This window comes from Marmota flaviventris, chromosome 12, assembly GCF_047511675.1.
Source record: "Marmota flaviventris isolate mMarFla1 chromosome 12, mMarFla1.hap1, whole genome shotgun sequence".
Lineage (NCBI taxonomy): Eukaryota > Metazoa > Chordata > Mammalia > Rodentia > Sciuridae > Marmota > Marmota flaviventris.
The window spans coordinates 40,868,180-40,890,501 of NC_092509.1; the positions used below are offsets into that span (position 1 = coordinate 40,868,180).

A 22,322-nucleotide genomic window follows, 5' to 3' on the forward strand; every position below is an offset into this window, starting at 1 on the left:
TAATTTTTAGATTCTGCTGAAACAAGTGTAGAATCTGTGGGGAAGTCAGTTTTAAAAACCTTAACCAAATTATTTGTTACTGTAATCTGACATTTTCTTTCATAGAATTGAGGGACTGTTATACAATAATGGCCTCAAAATGGAGATTGAGGCAGTTTTTGACAGCAGGACCACATCTGTTCCTCCCTCCCCCCTTTTTTTTGTTAGTGCCAGTCTCCACTCATTTCAATGAGTAGAATTCCTGATATTAAAAATATTCCTGATATTAAAAAGTTATTTTTGCAGCTGATACTCTCAGTTAAAGGAATTAAAGAAGTTAATATAGTTAGCAGTTATCAGAATGACTTTTAACTTTTATGAATAACATAAGAAAAATTTATTGAATTTAACTCTGCTTATATTTTCTTACTTTTGTTAAAGTAGAGTAGTTAGAAATAAGAAGGTAAAATAAAGTTAAATTTGGTATTTTTTTTTCAATTCCAAAATGGAAAGATTGTACCTTAAAGAATACTTTACACATTTTTGTGATTTGACTGCTAAATATTTTTCATTTGATGCCAAAAGGATTTTGTTCCTCTGTCTAGAAAATTCAGTTATTACATGAAAGTGTTAATAGTTGATGGTGAAGTTATTTACCATAGTGCCCAGAGGTTAATAAGTATTCAGTAAAATTATCTATGCCCAAGTGCAAACTTTTAAAAAATACTTTCATCAAGGTAACTAGCTTGTATAAGAGTTCTTAGATTCTTGTATAAAGTCTGTCAGCTTTACTTAACCTTTGTCACTTGATAATGGATGTAACTCACTTAGGTCAGTAATAACTTCAAATCTACAATGTATTCATCAGGTTGAAATTACCTTTTGGTAGGATCAAGGCTTTTTGCTCTTTACTTTTCTTTCTTTTATTTTTTTAATCCTTAGGAATTATAATGTTGTACTTTCCTAAGTATGGTAAAATCATTGGACATGCAGAAAAATTCTCAGCTGACATGATTTGACTCCATTCCACACCTCTTTATTTTTAAAACAACTTTCTCTGAATCATTTGAGTGAACAATAGCTAGATTATAAATTCATTGATTTTAATTTTCTTAAAAATATTATATTGCCTACATAAATGACTTCATTGAATTAATTGTAAAATAATGAAGGTTGAATCAGCTGAATTTTGAGTTCTCTTTCAATCCTCAGTTTCTATTTTTCAGTATATAGTTTTATATGAGGTTAATTTACTTTGTATAAAGAAGCAAGTACAATAGGGTGAGGAAAACATGGTATGTAGAGATATTTTTTGACAAGAGCTGGGTAAGTTCCCTAGAGCACTTGAAAAAATAAAAAAAATGAGAAGAAGTGGAGATAAGGTTTTATAGTAAAGAGTTCAGGGTAGAGACCAATGATATGTCAGCAATCTTTAATAGCTAGACCTGATTTTATTCCTGCTTAGATGGCTTTTAGTGCTAAAATTATTTAATGTAATGTGGAACAACGAATCTTATCATTATGCATTATTTATAATGTACCGATAAAATAATAAAAAGTAAAATTATATAATGTAGTCTGAGAAGTTATTATCATGATGTCCAAGGGTTGTTAGAAGAAAGGTTATGTATTTGTCCTAGTTCTTAAATATATAGCAACATTGTTTTTATGTAGTTAGCTTTGATTATATACTATAACTTTAAAATTGTATTCTAGCAGTTATATATGTTTGTCTAGCCCTATGATTCAGCTAGTTGTCCATTAACCAAAATGCTTTGCTTCTACCACACGAGAGGTTATCTTTAACAGATAGCTTTTTTGATTTGGTTTAGGTAATCTCTACCTTAGTTCATTTTATAATTACTTTTTTATTTTACCAAACTAATGTACTTTCTTCTTCTTCTTCTTCCAACTACATGTAGTCTTAGACTCATCAGTGAATACATTAATTTGGTTGATAAATTCAGTGCATACACACACACAAACACACAGACCAGGTTATGTGCTCAACCTTCTCTGAAGATTCCTGAAAAATGAGGGTCACCTCAAGCTTGAAAGAAGAAAAGTTACCTATCAGGACAGTGAAGGATTTTTTGGTTTGTTTTTAATGTAAAATCACAATGTTCTACTAAATTAGAATTCTTAAAGATCATGAATACTGAAATACTCAGTGAAATGTAATTAGGAGTTTCATGGCTTTTGGAAGAAGTTGTCCTTGGGTGGAATGAGATCTGCAGGGAAGATGAGAAGAAAATCTAAAAGAATGCAGACTTAGAACAAGATGGTAGCATAGTGTGATACAGAGGGAGAAAAGGATGAGCTCCTGGCCTGAGGAGCTTGCACTGTCTCTTTTAAGGTACAAACTGGCCCAGACTTTTTTTCTCAGTTGTATTCTGGAAAGATAGTTTCCCTTGTAGGATATAAATACTATAGCAGTCACCTCATATTTCATGCAATTTGAAAAATAGTTTCAGTGAGGTACTAGATGTAAAAGTGGAATATAGGTTGTAGAAGTTTTTTAAGAGAGTCTGTGACACACTGTTAGTTTAATTTTGTTTTTTAATGTATCTTTACAAACTACACAAAAAATTTAATCCAAAACTGGAGGATGCTCTTACTATATAGATAAAAGAGAGAAAAATCAAGTGTAGTTATTTATTTATTTATTTTATTTTAACCACATAATCTGCATATTTTTCACCGTGCTTACTTCAATAGGAAAGAAAAAAGTAATTCTATTCATATATTAACGTAACCATATTTTAGAGGAATATAGTAGAATCATCAACTAGGATGGTCAGTACCAAACAACTGAAAAGTTGTTTATAATATTAAAATACTGTAATTTCCTCAACCTGAATTTAGAGTATCAGAATTTAAATATCTTTAGTGATACATAAAAACACAAGCATAACTAAATCAATACGTAGGAGCATAAATTATAGCACTTCCTGATGTAAATGTTTTGCAAGACCTTTTACTCTTACTATAAAATTAAAATAATATGAATATGTATGGTAATATGTTACATATAAAATTATAAAAATAGAAGAAAGTAGATTTTAAAAGTGCAAGCAAAAGGAATCACTTAGAATTGCCTAAGGATACTATTGAAAACACTAATTGTGTTATGCTAATTGGATTCAAACTTGCTTTTCTTTCTCCCAATATTCTGTAGTTCACTTTCTAGTGTTTAACAAAAATTAAAGTGAAGATTAAATTCATTCTTTCTCTTTGAATTTGGAGCTATATAACATAGGATACTGTGACTGATTGTATTTTCTCTGACATGCATATGTTTGGTATTCTGTTTCTTGATCATTAAGACACTAGAGATTTCATTGAAGAAAAATATAATCTTAGGTTAATATAAAATCTGCTGGGTATGGTGGCGCAAGCCTGTAATCCCAGTGGCTCCGTAGGCTGAGATAGGAGGATCTCAAGTTCTATGCTGGCCTCAGCAAAACCAAGGTGCCAAGCAACTCAGTGAGACCCTGTCTCTAAATAAAATACAAAATATGGCTAGGGGTGTGGCTCAGTGGTTGAGTGTCCCTGAGTTCAATCCCCAGTACCACCCCCACAAAAAAAAATCTAGGGATTTTTATTCTTTTGTATCTTTCGGTTTCTGAACTGTGTTTTAAAATTTTCTGCCTAATGTATGTATTGATTTTCTTTCTTATATTTATAAATTAGTTATTTATGTTTTGAGCCTCTATTAGTTGAATGAATATGAAGGTGATTATTTTCATATTTAACTATTTTAATTGTTACCTAGTAACTTCCAGTATCTATCTTGTATTCTTTTTCCTTAGTCTGTTAGATAAAAATCTTGTTATACCAATTTTCTTTTGGACTTTTTTTTTTTTAATTTTTTAGTTATTGACAGACCTTTATTTTATTCATTTATTTATATGCGGTGCTGAGAATTAAACCCAGTGCCTCACATATGCAAAGCAAGTGCTCTACCACTGAGCTACAACCCCAGCCCCTCCTTTGGACTTTTGAGGGTGTTTTGTTTGTATGTTTGTGTGTGTTACTTAAACTTTTTCTTCCTTATAGTTATTTATTTATTTATTTTAAAAAAATGTTTACTTAGTTACAGATGAACACACAGTATCTTTATTTATTTTTATGTGGTGCTGGGGATTGAACCCAGTGCCTCACACATAGGAGGCAAGCACTTTACCACTGAGCTACAGCCTCAGCCCCCCTTCCTTATATTTATAAGTTAGTTATTTATGCTGGAGTTGTTGCTCAGTGATAGAGCACTTGCCTGGCATGTATGAGGAGGCCCTGGGTTCTATCCTCAGCACTGCATATAAATGAATGAATGAATGAATAAATAAATAAATAAGATCCATTTACAACTAAAAAAATATTTAAAAAATAAGTTATTTATGTTTCTCCAAAAGTAACTGCTAGTCTGAATTTTAAGGTAATCATTTTCTTCTATTTCTTTTTGGTTTTATTAGCTAAATGTGCAACTCTAGGCTCTATAGTCTTATCCATCCTTAAAAAAATTTTTTGTTTTTTAGATCTTATAATCACAGGTCCCCCTGTCCCTGCCCTTGTATCTCATTTATTGATGAATCCTGACTTTTTGGTCTTTAGACTTTCCCATTGATCAGATCAGATTTTGCTGTTTGCATGCATGGGGCATATTTCAGTATGTTCCTTTATGCTCTGTGTTTTCTGCAAATTGGCAGTCCAGTGCTTATTCAAACTAAGGTTTGATTCCTCTGGCAAGACTATAAGTGATAGTATAGTCTTCCATGATTTAGTGTATTCTTCCATAATTTCTGATGTTCATTTTTTTATGTTAGCAACCATTGATGCTCAGTAATGACATCAGTTAATTTATTGGGGTTTGTAAATTTAATCACTATAATTCTGTTATTTTGTTTTGATTAACTTAATTAATTCTATAAAGGTATGTTTCCCTCCCACCTATTGTTTAGTTGCACAAATGGTAAAGTACATATAGGAAAGGCAAAATAACTCCTTGTTTCTTTCCTCTTCTTTAGTCAGTTTTTAAGATGAGTTGGTTTGCTTTTATCCTCAGGTGACCATTTTTTTTTTTTTTTTTAATATGTCTTGATGGAGCTGGGACTATAGCTCAGTGGTAGAGTGCTTGCCCAGCACATGTGAGGCATTGGGTTTGATCCTTAGCAGCACCACAAAAATGAACAAATAAAGGCATGCTGCTCATCTACAACTACAAAAATTAAAAAAGAAATACATTATGGGGGCTGGGGGTGGCTCAGTGGTAGCACGCTAGCCTGGCACGCATGAGGCACTGGGTTCTATGCTCAGCACCGCATACTAATAAATAAAATAAAGGTCTATCAACAATTTTAAAATATTAAAAAGAATACATTATGATAAACTTACAGATTTAAACATTTGGTAAATTTCTATTCATTGTAAGTCTTACTTTAATACAAATTAAATTGCTTTTCTTTGACTAGTTGGTGCCAGTGTTCTTTTGTCATGACCCTGGTAATTTTTGATAGCTTTTGGTATGTGAAGATGTTCCTGACATATCTTGTACTTTTTGTTTCCCAGACCTGCTATTAGCTACTCAATGAAAATTTTAGTTCTAAATATATAAGTGAATATTCTAGATTTTTGCTTAGTCTTTTTCCTCTCCACAAGGTAAACCCTGTTATCATTTGGCTAATTTTCCAAACTTTTTCCTCTGAATTTTTATCTATATATAGAAGAGTATTTTTTGAAGTTTTTTTTCATTTTTCTAATTCATAAGTAATATGCATCATACTCAGGAACTTCTTTAATTCTTTGATTTGGCTTGATAATTATTCTTAGTAAATGGAATCTACTTCATTCTTTGTAAACTGCTACATTCTATTTGGTGTAATTGTATCTCATTTTATTACACTCTTCTAGTATAGATTGTTTCCCATTTTTTCACTAGTACAGCTTTTGTTTCTATTGTGCACATATGCGGGGAACGTTGGAGTTCATAGATATGTGCATTTAAGATTTTGCCAACTTGCCCTCTAAAAGTACGTGTTCTTCCAAAAAGCAGGATAGGAGGATACCTGTTTATCACTCTCCCATACTTGATAATTATATCAAATTTAACCAGTCCAAGGATGGAAACTTTCCATGATTCCCAATTTCTTTCTGAGGTGGGAGTGGGGAAGCATGGCAGGTGATTTCAAGTAGATGCTGCAGCAGTCTTCAAGCTAGAGAGACTTCCCATTCCTCTTGGAGCACTACCCTTCCTGACCCAGCTTGGGTACAGACAGCAATGCTCTTGATGCCTGGCTGCAGAGACCACCAAATTTTCCTGATAACCTAGCTATTTTCTTACCCTTTTGTGCTACCTACAGCTTTCAATATATGCCTCTTCTTTCTACCTCCCTAATCCCCCGTACCCCTGCAAGTCTAAGGGCTAATGGTAAAAGTGTCTTTCCTGGGCTGGGGGTATAACTCAGTGGTATAGCACTTGTGTAGCAATTATGAAACCCTGGGTTCAATCCCCAGTATTACCCTACCCCCCTTCAAAATAAAATTCTTTCCTGTGATTTCTCAGGTTTATAGTGGGAACAGTAGGCAGCATTTAGTTTGCTGAAACCCCGTTCTAATTTTAAACATAGGGTAATGAATGTTACACTAAGATTAATAGAATGGCACTTTAACGTCTGTTTCACAGCTGGCAGGATGCCTTGAATCATCTTGGTTTTGCTTTAGATTTCACTATTTTCACATTCAGCCTCTTCAGTATGCACATTCAGAGAGGCAGAAGGGAGAGTCAGGCAAGTCCTTCTTTGACAGCAGTTCTCCATTCTTTGATGTGCAAGGGCCAGCACAGTCACTTAAACTTGATTCCACTCCTTTGAATCTCACAAAGCTAAACAGTTAAAAGAAATAAAATAATGCTTGTGAAATGTGCAGTGCATATTGGCAGCACATGCCGTATTACATTTCCCCAGCTTGTTTCTTCTGTTCGATCAGTCCTTTGAAGGCACTGGAGTTTTCTCTTAAATCTTTTTCTTCTTCAGTTTAACCTTACTGAATTTCTTACTCTCAGCTTTATTGGGTTTGTCCAACATGGTTGTGGAGGAATTAGAACAAGGTTCATGAGCCTGTAGAGTTCAGAATGTGGCCATTGCTCAGTGTCTCCTCCTAACCTAACTTTTAATGTTAAATTCTTACTTAGTTGGTTTTAAAAGCCTTGATTTTTGAAGTATCTCAATGTATTGCCCAGATTAGCCTCTTGAATAAGTGGGACTGAAAATACATACTCCCACTCCTAGCTAAAGCCTTCATTTTAAAACCACAGCCTGTTTTTTTTTTTTTTCTTTAAATTTCTTAGTTTTTTCCTCTTCCAAAATGTCAAAACACTTCCATTTTGATCAGTGTTCAATATATCAGCTAGTGGTTATTTTACTCATATATTAAAGTATGTGCTTTCTTAATCTTTTCCATACCCAGATAAAGTGGGTACTTCTATTGTCCTCACTTTATACCAGTATCCTCACTTTATACTCTGGAGTACTGAAAGATTCAGTGACTGCCTAAGGTTACATTAGCATATCCAGAACTCAAGTAGTCTGACTCCAGAAACCCGGTATTAGTTGCTATGCTAAACTACTGCTGTAAGACCACATTATTCTAGCTGAGTGGTTCCATTATTCTGGTAATTTCATTATGATTATTGTAGGTGCCTTTCACTTGGTTCTATTAAAATCAAATAATAAGCCATATTTCTAAAAATTGTTTATATTCTTTTCTCTAGTCTCATCTCCTAGAAACACTGTCCTTAGATGAGGCCAGATTCAGATGACCAATTCAGTCAATGCTTTTACAAATTACTAATAGCATTATTTACAGTTTACTCTCATTATGTTAGCCTGCTGGTCATGATGGTGTACACTTATAATCCCAGCTATTCAGGAGGACAAGGAAGGAGGATCACAAATTTGAGACCAGCCTGGGCAATTTAGTGAGACCCTGTCTTAAATTAAAAAAAAAAAAAGGCTGTGGAATATAGCACACTGGTAGAGTGGCAAGGCAAGCCTCAATACCACAGAAAGGTGGGTGGGTAGGTAGAAGTGAGGGGGAAAAAGAAAAGGTCATATTTGTAATTACCTTGTGGAAGTTTTCCTGGGTTTGATATTACAGGGTTTGGATCTTGTAAAAACAGCACAAAGGCAACCCTTTAAACATTGATTCTTGTGATTAAGTCAGAAAGATTGCAGGCCTGTAGCTCAGAGTAGCAGATTTGAGTTTATTAGAAAGGATAGCAAAGGGGAAGAGTGGGTCCTCTCAGAGAGGGACAGTATGCCTCTTCTGCCCTCCAGTTTTATTGGGAGTCCCAGGAAAGTTTCTAGAGAGTCCTGCCCAGGTCCACCTCTTGACTTTTGGTTGACAGCAAGGTGATGTCAGACTTTCAAGTCACCACTGCCATGACAACTCTAGGTCACTTCAGCTCATGCTGACCAGTTGTAATTGGAACCTGTTCTTAGAAATTTTATGATGGGGGAATTATCCTTGTCTTCTGAGTTCTAGAATCTGGTCTGTGAAAGGGTCATAATAATCCCCATTTGGGGTAACTTGTATTCCTCTCATTGGAATTATTTTCGGCCTGCATTTCTGCTGCAGATAACATTTTACTGAGGAATGTAAAATATCCTATCCACTTAATTCAGGCAGGGCTACAGATAAATTGCTTTTCAAAGGTGAAAGCCTGTGGGGGTTAGCATAGTGGGCCCATTTTATAAAGTATTCCCTTAACCTCATGTTTGTGTTCCACTCACATCTGTCCACCCTGTCATTGAAAAGGGACAATAACAGGATTGAAGCTGAAAAATTTTTAGATAACCCAATTTATCAAATATTCACATATTCAAGTATTACTCATTATTGGCTGATCTCATTTGTCCTAAGCAAAAGAGTCAAAGGCAAAAAAATGATGTGTTCCAAATAGATAACATGGGTCAGATCATTATTTCACCGGATTGAATGTGGGCTCAAAAAAGACCTAATGGATGATGAGTAGAGGAAATGAGCTCACATGAATTCATTGTTAGTAATATCAAGATGTAGGCTTTGAATCTAAGATTCTGACTGACAGAATTACTAAGTTCATATTAATTCATGTGCAAAAGACTTTTTCCTAGGATTTCTAGATAATTAAGGGAAGAATCAAAGTGGATTAGAGGAATGCAGAAGCAAGGAAGGACACTAATATGTAAAGGTTATTTTCTCAGTGCTTTTTTTAATATTTATTTTTCAGTTGCAGGTGGACTCAGTACCTTTATTTTATTTTTCTATGGTGCCGAGGATCGAAACTAGTATCTCACGCATGCTAGGCAAGCGCTCTACCTCTGAACCACAACCCCAGCCCTCAGTGCTGTTTTGTTTTTTTTTTTGGTAGTTGTTGATGGACCTTTATTTTATTTATTTATATGCAGTGCTGAGAATCAAACACAGTGCCTCACACATGCTAGGCAAGCATTCTACCACTGAGCCACAACCCCAACCTTCATTGCTTTTTTAAAAAAATTCTAAAACATTTTTATATCTTCTATAAGGAATAAAAAAGCTTTTAGTGGGGAATGATAATATATTTTCCTGTTGCTTTATTTGTAAGGTAATTATTAATTTAAAAGAAAAACTTATTTTCAAATAGGTTGAAAGATTTTCTGTAGTAGAATAAACTTTTCACTGCATAATGATTTGTTAATACGTGCTGGAGACAGAAACTTCCTGCTTAGGACCAGACTGTTTTACTGTGACTTCAAGCAAACTTTATTTTTTTCCACTTCATTTTCCTTTTTTTTTTGGCTGAGATGGAGATCAAATTCAGTACCTTGTACATGCTAGGCAAGCACTCTACGATTAAACTACACCTCCAGTACCCTATTTTCCTATTCTGTAATTAGAAAACTAATATTCACCTGCATTTGTAATGTGATTAAGACTTGCATTGCAGTAGTGCCAGAAGCTAAATAGGAACTTATAAAATGTCATATTGATGTTTTGAGATGATCTTATATCTCTTTGTAGCTATAAAGGGATATAGGAATCTCAACAAATCTAATTGAATTTCAGAACTGGAGTTACCTTTGTTCTAGAAAGCAGCTCAGCAGTGCTAGCAGTTCACTTAGAGCAATGAACAATAGCTGCTAGTCATTTTAGTAAGTGATACATTATGGAGTGTACCTTTGGGGAATAAGTACTCTCAAATTACTGTAGTCACACTTGTAATGGTTCAAAGACTGACATTCTCAGATCAAACCTTCTAATAAGAGGTGGCCAGTAACATTGAAGTAATTTTTTTCAATTGATGTGTAAAAACAAAAATAGCAAATGTTAATGGGGTGCCACGTACAGTTTTTATACATGTATACATTGTGTAATTTTTAAATCTGGCTAAACTACCTCACCAAACAGTTATCCTTTCTCTGTGGTGATAACATTAAATTTTTTTTCTTCTAGATTTTTGAGACATACAGTATATTATCATTATCTATAGTAACCCTACTGTTCAATAGCACAACAGAATTTCTTACACCTGTTGACCTATAACTTAGAATTCATTGATAAACCTTCCCCATCTCACCTCATCCCCCACCTTTTGATATCACCACTCTACTTTCAACTTATATGAGATCAAATTTTTTTTAGATTCCACATGAGTCAGGTTATAATGATACTTAACTTTCTGTGCCTGGTTAGTTTCACAACATAATGATTACCATTTCCATCCATGTTGCCATAAATGACAGAATTTCATCCTTTTATTGCTGAATAGTATTCCTTTTTATCCATGTACCAAGTTTTGTTTATTCATTCATCATTTGATAGACACTTAGTTGCTTCCATTTCTTAGCTACAATGTACATAGGAGTTCAGATGTTTCATCAACATACTGATTTCATTTCTTTTGGGTATGTACCCAGTAGTTTGTACATACTAAACACGTTCCCATTAGTAGATCCATTACTGGATCATGTAGTCGTTATATTTTTAATTTTTTGAAAAGATTTCCATACTGTTTTCCAAAAAGGCTGTACTAATTTACATTCTCACCAACAGTGTGCAAGGGTTCTCTTTTCTCCTGAGCAATAGTAACAAAAAACAGCATGGTACTGGCACCAAAACAGACTGGTAGACCAATGGTACAGAATAGAGGACACAGAGACTAACCCACAAAATTACAATTATCTTAATATTAGACAAAGGTACCAAAAACATTCATTGGAGAAAAGATAGCCTCTTCAACAAATGATGCTGGGAAAACATGAAAATCCATATGCAACAAAATGAAATTAAACCCCTATCTGTCACCATGCACAAAACTCAAAGTGGATCAATAGGACTTAGGAATTAAACCAGAGACTCTCTGACTAATAGAAAAAGTAGACCCTAATCTTCATCATGTGGGATTAGGCCCCAACTTCCTTAATAAGACTCCTGTAGGGCAAGAATTAAAACCAAGAATCAATAAATGGCCCATTCCTATCTTGAAGCATTTCTTTTTCTATTAGTTCTGGTAGTTTCATAGTCTTCTATTTCTTTGTAACTGATGAAAGAGAAGTGTCTATTTCATTTTTTTCATGTAGATGTTCAATTTTCCTAGCACCATTGATGGTAAAGACTGTCTTTTCAACAATGCATGTGTTTAGCATATTTGTTGAAAATCAATTTGTTATAGATATGTGGATTTATTTCTAGGCTGTCAATTTTGTTCCATTGATCAACATGTATTTTTGTGCCAGTACCTTGTAGTCTTGATTACTATAGCTCTGTAGTTTGTTTTGAAATTAGGCAATGTAATGTCTCCTGCTTTATTCTTTTTGTTCAAGATGCCTTTGGCTATTTGGGGTTTTCTATATTTCCATATACACTTTGTTTGGGGAGGAGGGCATTTGGGATTTAACCCAGAGGTGCTTTACTGCTGAGCTATATCCCCAGCCTTTTTTTATCTTTTACTTTGAGACGAGGCCTTACTAAGTTACTGAGATTGGCCTGGAACTTTGAATCCTCCTGCCTCAGCCTCCCAAGTTGCTGGGATTACAGGCTTCATATACATTTTAGGATTTTTTTTTTCCTGGTTTCTGAAGAATGTCTTTGGTATTTTGAAAGGAATTGCATTGAATCTGTAAAACACTCTGGATAGTATAGACATTTTAACAATATAAGTTCTTCTAGTCCAGAAATATAGGATGTCTTTCTACTTTTTTTGTGTCTTTAGTTTCTTTCATCAGTGTTCTATAATTTTCATGTTCTATAATATTTCACCTTTTTGGCTAAAGTTATTTATTTATTTGTGGGGGGGGTAACAATTATAAGACAGGATTGCTTTCCTGATTTCTATTTAAAATAATTTCTATTGGCATATAATAGTGCTGCTGACTTTTGTGTGTTGATTTTGCATCCTACAATTTTGTTGAATTTATTTATTTTTATAGTTTTTTGAGTTTTCTGTATAAAAGATCATGTCATCTACAAATAGTGGCAGTTCAGCTTCTTTTCTAATTTGAATGGCCTTTATTTCTTTTTCTTGCCCGATTACTCTGGCTAGGTCTTCTAGTGTTATGATTGAATAAAAGTGGTGAAAGTGGCCATTCTTGTTTTGTTTATGATCTTAGAAAGCATTCAGCTTTTCCTTCATTCAGTATAATGTTAGTTGTTCTTTTATTGTAAATGGCCTTTATTACATTGAAATACTGAAATACAAGCCATTAGAATTAAACCTCCAGTATTGATGAATTTGTGTATACTTTATTAAAATTAAATTATTGCCATGTTTAATTTTATTAACAAAACTTTATTTAAATAACTTTGTATGTAATAACTATGATATACTAAGTTTAGCTATGATATGAAAAACTTTGTTTTTAAGCTTTATATGTCCTTTGACTTTTAAGTGCTTTATAATTTGATTAGGCCAATGAAATAAACAGTCATATTTTGGCATGTTTCCATAGATATTTGTATTCTCAAGAATATTTTGTGTTATACCCTATTTTAGTGATCGTGGTGGAGAAGACCCAAACCAGAAAGTAATCCATGGGGTTATTAACTCCTTTGTTCATGTTGAACAGTATAAGAAAAAATTTCCCTTAAAGGTAAAAAACTTCCTTTAAAAATATAATCAGGTCTTTAATTTCTTAAATTATTTGTTCCAGTTTTTTCCTAATATCATTTTAATTTTATTCAGTTTTATCAGGAAATCTTTGAGTCTCCCTTTCTGACTGAAACAGGAGAGTATTACAAACAAGAAGCTTCAAATTTATTACAAGAATCAAATTGCTCACAGTATATGGAAAAGGTAAGAAATAACACACACCATGTTACATACCTTCACTTATTATATATCTGGCATGGTTTTATTTAACATAATTTTTTTAGTTAAAATATTCTTTGGTGAAAAACGATTCTGTTTATTTGATCATTAACTCTTAATTTACAATAACATACATCTATTGGTAAGCCATTGCTCTTGCTATAGCTGTTCTACTTTTCATCGTGCTTAATAAATCCTGATTGCTTTTGATAAATCCTGATTGCTTATCATTAAGCAAAATTTTGCTTATCCGTTAAATTAATACATACATCCATTTTGGGGATATAATAGGTTTTTGTGCTTAAGTGATTTGTTTAGGAAATAGGATAAGTACAGAGATTAGGTGTTTGGATTCTTACTATTACTTTTAAATGGAAGGAAAATAAGATAACTCTAGATAGTTGTAAAAGTCACTCTTTTAGTCTGTTAAGTTCTTGGAAGGCTGATTATGAGCAGAAAACTTACAGAAAAATTTTAATTAATCAATAAAACAGGGGCTGAGGTTGTGGCTCAGTGTTAAGAGTGCTCACCTAGCATGTGCAAGACACTGGGTTCGATCCTCAGCACCACATAAAAATAAATAAATAAAATAAAGGTATAACAAAATCAATAAAACAGCACATTATCATGTTTAAAATTTCACACTTATTTTTGAGTAGTAAAAGTCACATCATAAATTTAATCATCATAGAAGATACGTTGAAATTTTCAATCAAGGTTTTTATCTGAAGTGTTGAATTCAAATATTTTATTATTGGATGCCTTTTGTTAGTTGGTTTAACTAAGAAGATAAAATATCTTCCACTACAATGGACTACCTGTAGTCTAGTCTCCATAGAACACAGGTCAAGAATCATCAGTTCTTATGATATAATGTTACACAGTCCACAAAGCCCAAAACTAGAAGTCTGAGTTAATTAATTCTCTTACTACTTTTATCACTAAATAATGCTGGATCTTGAGTGAACAATCTAAGACCCCCCCCCCCCCCCAATCCATTAAGTACAGATTAGTCTAGGTAAGTGGTTCTTAGCTCTTGGCTTTTATTGCATCTTAAACTTTTGTTTAAGTCTCTAGATGTAATTCAAAGAAATTGTACAAACAGTAACCATGATGCATACAAACCTTGTTATATCTGACTTTCAAGGAGAGGCCATGTCAAATGGTGGAAATACTTCAGATGTCTATCAAGAGTTGAAAGAAGCAGTTGCTAGGGGTATAGCTCGGTTGATAGAGGACTTGCCTAGTACCTGAGAAGCCATGGGTCAATGCTCAGCATCACAAAACAAAATAAAACAAAACAAATAGCATATGTGGTATATACATACGATGGAATATTATTTGGTCTTAAAAAGGAATAAAGTACTGATACAATATGGATGAACTTTGAAAATGTTAAGTAAGCCAGACACAAAAAAATAAATATTGTATAGTTTCACTTATATGAAGAATTAGGCACATTCATAGAGAAAGAATGCAGATTAGACATTATGTGTGGAAGATGGTGTGGGATCTTATTGCTTAATGGTTATAGAATTTCTATTTGGATTAAGGAAAAACTTTTTTAAAAATAGGATGGCTATGTAACATCAGTAATGTAATTAATGCCACATGAATTGGATGTTCATGAAAATGATTAAAGTAGCAAATATGAAAATATATTTTAATGTGATTTTAAAACATTGTGTATTAATATTATATTAATATACCAATTATGTATTTTAAATTGTGAAATTATATTTGAAAGTGCTAAAAATTTGTAGGGAATTGAAAATAAATTATGTTCAGAAAATGGTGTTAAGTAGTTTATTATAGGAAATGGTGGTAAACCATATTTACCTCAAGGGCCAAAGTCCTAGATTTTGATCACAATATATTATGTTAATTAAAGACTCTTTATGATAGCCTTGCCCTTTTTTTCTGCCCTAGTTTTGGCTTTTCCCCATCTACCAATGGTATTGTAGCTATTTGAAGACCTGTATTGAGGCAATCCAACCTAATCTATGTTTACTTTGATATGTACCTCCTTTCCCCAGGTCACCATTGTTTTACTTTTCCCTTTCTTTTATCCTCCTGCAACCACACTCTAATTCCTGTTGCATTTAGTAATCTAATAAGCTGTTTAAAGTCATATAATATGCTATAAATCACTATTAGGTTTAATTTTTAAGGAACATTTTTTTATTACATTTTGATCAAAAGCTTGTTGACCAAAATGACTTTCTCAATTGATGAAATTATGTGATGAATACCTTTTTAATCTTGCCTACCCTAAATTTCTGACTGCCCTGAACTTTGACTTAATGAGTTAGCATAGTAGAAGAGAGAGGAATATGGGACTCTCCACAGTTTTGAGCCTCATTTTCCTTGAAAGATATCTAATGAGGTATTATCCAGGAATGATTTTCCTTCCCAGCATCACCAGACATCCCTTACTTCCAAACAGTCAAATGTACGTAATTCCTTGGGACCAGTTAGGTTCAGAGACTTTGGTTACATAGCTTCACATCACAGAATGTCTTCTGAGTCTACATATTTGTATGTATATGTGCCACATAATTTCCATCACAACAGTATTGGTTGTTTTGTGTTAAAAATTAGTCAAATTCTTTGGTTCTTATTATTGTTGACCAGAGTATTGTTTTGTACCTCGATGCTCTTTTTTTCTTTCATTGTTTCTGTGAGACTGGGGGAATGGGGAATGGGAAATGGGGAATGGGGATCGAACCCAGGAGCATTTAACCACTGAGCCACACTCCCAGTGCTCCCCTGCCACCTGCTTTTTTTTTTTTTTTTTTTTTTTTTTTGAGACAGGATCTCACTGAGTTGCTTAGGCCTCACTGAGTTGCTGAGGCTGGCTTTGAATTGTGATCCTCCTGCCTCAGCCTTCATGCATCAATGCATCACCAAACTTGGCTTAATGCTTTTATATACGATATAAGCTTTTGTAAAAGGGTTTTTTTTTTTTTTGTGTGTGTGTGTGTTTGTGTGCTGGGAATTGAACCTGGGGCTTTTTGCATACTAGGCAAGCATGATACACTGAGCAGTATCTCCAATCCCAAAAAGTCTTAGTTGACTTTGACTCTGATTAAGTATATTTTGACTTTTAAAAATTTTAATGAAATCTTCATACTGTGTTTTTTTTCCATTTTGTAAGAGCACAGACCAAAGTAAAATAATTAATGTAATCTACTTGATGTAAATAAGTTTTTAGTTTGGTAGTTAAATATTCAATAGAAACCACATGTTCAGGTATTTATTGTTAACAGCTTTTCCTGTTGCATGCTAAGTTTTCCATATAATATGAAGATTAGGGTTAATAAATAAAGACAACAAGCAGACTTTATTTATTCTTGTTTATAAGATTGTGATGGAATATAGGTGAACACTGGTAGCTTAAATAAGACTTTGAAATGATTTATGGATTGTGAGTTTAAATTAGTCATGTAAACCTTATTATCTTTTCTGTGTTTAGTAGAGCCATTAAAATATTAGCTGCCTGAGTTACTATTCACTTATAGTCTTTTCTGCACAGGAAAACTTTGTAGCTTATTATTTTAAGAATATATTTTTATAGGTTCTAGGTAGATTAAAAGATGAAGAAATTCGATGTCGAAAATATTTACATCCTAGTTCATATACTAAAGTGATTCATGAATGTCAGCAACGAATGGTAGCAGACCACTTACAGTTCTTACATGCAGAATGTCATAATATTATTCGACAAGAGAAAAAAAATGGTAAGTGCTAACACATATAACTGTGAGTAGAAATTAAAGTATAAACACAGGTTGTATATCATCTTCCACCCACTGTAAATTTAAAAGCATATTTTTTGATATCTTTAAAATATTTTATATACATTTTTTATAGATTATTACTGTATTTTGAAAGACTTTTGGAAAGTTTATATTCAAAGTGTATTCTAAAGTCAAAAAAGAAAAACTGGAAAAATGTGTTTATGTAGTTTAATTTTTGGAAAGTTTATATTCAAAGTATATTCTAAAGTCAAAAGAAAAACTGGAAAAATGTGTTTATGTAGTTTATATTATCACGGAAGCTACTTTCTTTAATATGTTAGTTCCTAACAGACAGTGGGAATAAAGGCAAAGGAAATATGGATTGATTTAAAATATGTGAAGATGTGCATACTCAACTCAAAATAGGGGAAATACAAAATAAAAATACACTGTGATACCACCAAATAAATTGTAATTATCACCAAAAAAAAATTAAATGATTTAGAAGAAGTGAAAATAGTACTAAGAATTATTGAATAAGCCAAGCGTGGCAGTACATGCCTATAATCCTTATGGCTCAGGAGGCTGAGGTAGGAGGCACTCAGGTTCAAAGCCAACCTCAACAATTTCGTGAGGCTGTAAGCAACCTAGTGAGACCCTGTATCAAAATAAATACATGAAATAAAAGGACTGGGGATGTGGCTCAGTGGTTGAACACTCTTGGGTTTAATCCCTGGTACCACAAAAATAAAATTATTAAATAGCAGTGAATATACATAAGACATGTATGCCACACCTATGTAGAAAACTAAACATTGATGAAAGCAACATTGATTTATAAACCCAGGGCAATCTAATATAATCTGCCCCTACACACCGCCTTGCCACTTTTTGTTAAATTCTCAAAGTTGTCCTCTTGGCCTAAGAACAGCCAACATGATCTTAAAAGAGCATGTTAGAAAGACTTTTAGAGGATAGCAAGACATATAAAAACAAAGTTATGCAATGAGGCATATGGATAGGCAGATAGTCCATTGAAGTGAAACAGCCTATACATTATGTAAACACTTGATAAAGTCCCTCAGTTCAGAGGGAAAGTGCCCCTGGGTTAAATCCTCAGTACCGGAAAAAAAAAAAAAAAAAAAAAAAGTGGAGGGAGAAAGAGGTACTACAAGGTAGTACCACAGAGCAGTGAATGAAAAGTAGTCTTTTTCTATACATAATGCTGAGAAAAAGAAATTTGATCTCTATCTCAGATCCCTTATACAAAATCAATTCACAGGTGTTTTGTAACTACATGTGAAAGGTAAAACAATAATACTTCTTGAAGATAATATAGGCGAGTTATCTTTATAACCTTGTGGTAACGAATAAAATTTCAAATGGAACACAAAAAGCAGTAACAATCAAAGAAAGAAGGATCCAGTAGACTACATTAAAATGAAAAACTTTGGAACATTACAAGTTCTTTAAGACAACTGGAGCATCAAAAGACAGTCATAGGTTAATATATTTGTAGTGAATGGAAAAGATTTATATCCAGAATATAAAATAGTCAAGAAACTTCAATAAGCACTGCAGAATAGAAGCTATGCAAATGGCCTTACATGTACACTTAAAAAGTTATTTCAGTCTCATTAAATTAGGGGAATGCAAATTAAAACCGCAGTAAGATATCAATATTTCCTTATATATATTTTGGGGGTCAAGGTGGGGTACGGGGGTACCGGGGATTGAACTCAGGGATACTTGACCACTGAGCCAAATCCCCAACCCTATTTTGTATTTTATTTAGAGACAGGGTCTCACTGAATTGCTTAGTGCCTCGCCTTGCTATTGCTGAGGCTGGCTTTGAACTTGTGATTCTCCTGTTTCAGCCTCCCGAGCCACTAGGAATATAGGCATGCGCCACCACACCCAGCTTCCTTATATTTTGATATACCATTTTAAAGACTGAAAAGAAGATGTATTTGGAAGTGTGTAGAGTACCAGGATTTTGTTGTATGCTGGGATGAGAGAATAAATTGATACAAACACTTTGAAAAACTGACAATGACCACTAAAGCACAATCTGTGCATATTTTATTATCCAGCAGATCTTCTAGGCATATAACTCCCACCCCAGGCTTGTAGGTATGTACTAAAAGATATGTATAAGAATGTTCATAGCAACATTATTTGTGATATCTCTAAACTGGAAGCAACTCAAATGTCCAGTAACAGTAGAATGGATAAATACAATATATTTATACAATGGAGTATTACAGAGAAGTAGAAATGAACAGATTAAGTACAACCTATATGATCCTTATAAATATTATTTTGAAAAAGATACTAGTCATAAGAGAACTGCATGATTCCATTTTTATTGATAGCTCAAAGATTAATCTGTGATTGAGTAGTCACAGCCCTGGTTACCTTGGCAGAGGAACAAGAGTAGTGACGGGGAGGATGCATGAAGGGGACTTCTGGGTATTGGTTAAGTCTGTTTTCTCTTTTGGATACTGGGGATTGAACTCAGGGGCACTTGACCACTGAGCCATATCCCCAGCCCTATTTTTAAATTTTATTTAGAGACAGGTTCTCACTGAGTTGCTTAGCGCCTCGCCTTTACTAAGGCTGGCTTTGAATTTTCGATCCTCCTATCTCAGCCTCCTGAGCTGCTGGGGTTACAGGTGTGCACCACCATGCCTCAATTAAGTCTGTTTCTTAACCCTAAGTGTGATTATATGGGTGTGTTGTATGTTCACTTGTGATAATTCACTGAATTGTACTCATGATTGGTACACTTTTCTGTTTTTGTATATACTTAAACAAAAAGTTTAAAATAAAACTCACTGCACTAAGATATCATATTTCACCTCTCTTTATCAGAGATCAAAGTGTTTGATGACACTTTCTTGGCAAGGGACTTTCCTGTTATTGGGATCTCTATTTTGAAGGAACTGCAATCCCATTTTTCAGGATTTATGCTACAGATATTCTTGCCCATATACAAGATTATTAATTGCAACATTATATAATATCAACAGATTGGAAACAACCTTAGTTTCCATCAGGTTTTAAGTAAATATAATATGCCTATATGGTGAAGTACTCTGCAATTGTAAAATATCTAGAAATGCTTTATATACTAATATAAAATACCTCTAAGTTAAAATGTGTTTTGCAGCTACAGAAATACACTGCACTATTTATATAAAAAGGATCAGGGTGAAGAATATGTATATTTATATAAATATATAAAACATGCATATGTATTTTTTCTTGAATGTACATACATCTTTAGAAGGATAAACAACTGTAACATTGCTTTCTTGTGAGGAGGGAGACTGGGTGGCTGGGAGATAAGGCAAGAGGGATGTTTACCTACATACTCTTGTATTTCTGCATTTTGAGCTATGTATTACCTACAATTTAAAAATATCTGGGAATTTAATAATGAAATTTCTTTTCCCCCCTCAGACATGGCAAATATGTATGTCTTACTCCGTGCTGTGTCTACTGGTTTACCTCATATGATTCAGGAGCTGCAAAATCATATCCATGATGAGGGCCTTAGAGCAACCAGTAACCTTACTCAGGAAAATGTGAGTTGTGTATAAGGAACTAGAAAGTTTTTTTTTTTTCTTAATAATATTTACCAAGAGTTCTTCTTTTGACTGTTACAGAAGAAAGAAAAAGTCTTGTCAACAAATAAAAAATATCTTTATTCAAATATTTTAAACCTAGAATTTGTTGGACCCATTTTGGAATTATCAAGTTATTATAAAACCATTAAATGAGACTCCTTGTTAGCCATACTGATATGTTCATTTAGCAGTTAACTTCTCACAGAAAAATCTGTTTCCTATTTGTTTATGTTTACTTGTAATTGGCAAATTACAAATAAATTACAAATATGTTAGTGACCCTCACATCACTAATACCTTCTCAAGAGTACTCTACCAACCAAATAACAATATTTACAAATTGCATTTCTTTCATAAATGTTCCATCATGATGGACTACCTTTTTGTTATTACTAGTATTGCTTGATAACAAGATAAATATAACATGAAATGTCACTTCTACCTTAGTAGAACTGTATGCTTATCATCTTTAATATAGTTATCTGTGTATGGACATCGTTGCTTAGGAATACTTATTAGATTCTCATTATTGGTGTTGTAGATTTGTCTTTAGCAAGTAATAATTGTTAGTTTTTATGTTTTCCCATCGGAAATCATAAGTTTTCCAATTTTGTGGAATAGTTGGTTGTCTTATTTGTTACTCTTCTTGGTTTACATTATTAGGTTTATAGAGTCAGGGTATTGAATGACATTGGGCATAGAACAGTGGAGTCTTGTGTCAAGGCTGGAAGATGGAAATGTAACAGAATGCATTTGCATCGGATTCAAATCAGCTACCTTAGATACCAACTTCTCCAGTTATCTCCATTTGGAGGGAAACTCATTTTTGCACTAGTAGCTATTTTTTTCTTTCCTTCTGAGATGTAAGGATTGTACTGTCCAGTTCCAGGGGTATCTAGTCTTAGAGATGCTGGCTTTTTTCATTCTTTTCTCTGTTTCAGCTTTCAGTGACTTTGTGGGCATTCTTTGTTTATATAACCTTATGAAAGTGATAAATCTGGTATTTCAAAGACTTATTCTGTTACCCTTAAGATACTGTGTTCAACATAGGAGAGAAATATGCTTTTGGTGGTTTCATTTTGGGGATGTAATAAACAGTCGTGACGTTGAATGACAAAAGCTAATTTCACCAGCAAACTTTTTGCTTGGGTAAACTTTACTCTTTTGTTATTGTTGTGATTATTGTGTTAGGGATTAGAACCCAGGGCCTTGTGCATGCAAGGCAAGCACTCTACAAACTAAACTATATCCCCAGTCTGTAAACTTTACTCTTAAGTCTTTAACAAGACTAATTATATTCTTGATTTATTTTAAAAGGTGGTTTTATATTTTGTATTTTATATTTAAATTTAGATGCCAACACTATTTGTGGAGTCAGTTTTGGAAGTACATGGTAAATTTGTTCAACTTATCAACACTGTTTTGAATGGTGATCAACATTTTATGAGTGCATTGGACAAGGTAACTTTAACATATGTATTATATGTATATATACTAGATGCATATAAAATTTTGTATCATTTGTTAGGCAGTGTCAGGATTAGGCTTCTAAGTAGGAGATTTCTGATCTGGACATGGAGATTAACCTTAAGTAACTAACTTAAATCTGAAAGTCAAAATAGGAATAACATAAGTTTTAACTTATTA

At 33.3% G+C, this 22,322-nt stretch overlaps 1 protein-coding gene and 1 pseudogene across 3 annotated transcripts in view; one reads left to right on the forward strand and one right to left on the reverse strand.

The window, feature by feature from the left end:
* Nucleotides 1-22,322, forward strand: part of Cul2 (cullin 2) — a 97,393-nt gene that overhangs the window by 53,391 nt on the left and 21,680 nt on the right. For all 3 annotated transcript variants that reach the window (XM_071599889.1, XM_071599888.1, XM_027928623.2), the window contains exons 7-11: nt 12,989-13,085; nt 13,178-13,288; nt 16,881-17,043; nt 20,509-20,633; nt 22,029-22,136. In XM_071599889.1, the coding sequence (XP_071455990.1) occupies nt 12,989-13,085; nt 13,178-13,288; nt 16,881-17,043; nt 20,509-20,633; nt 22,029-22,136 (604 nt within the window). The remainder of the gene's footprint in view (nt 1-12,988; nt 13,086-13,177; nt 13,289-16,880; nt 17,044-20,508; nt 20,634-22,028; nt 22,137-22,322) is intronic.
* Nucleotides 6,925-7,058, reverse strand: LOC114087040 (thymosin beta-4-like; annotated as a pseudogene).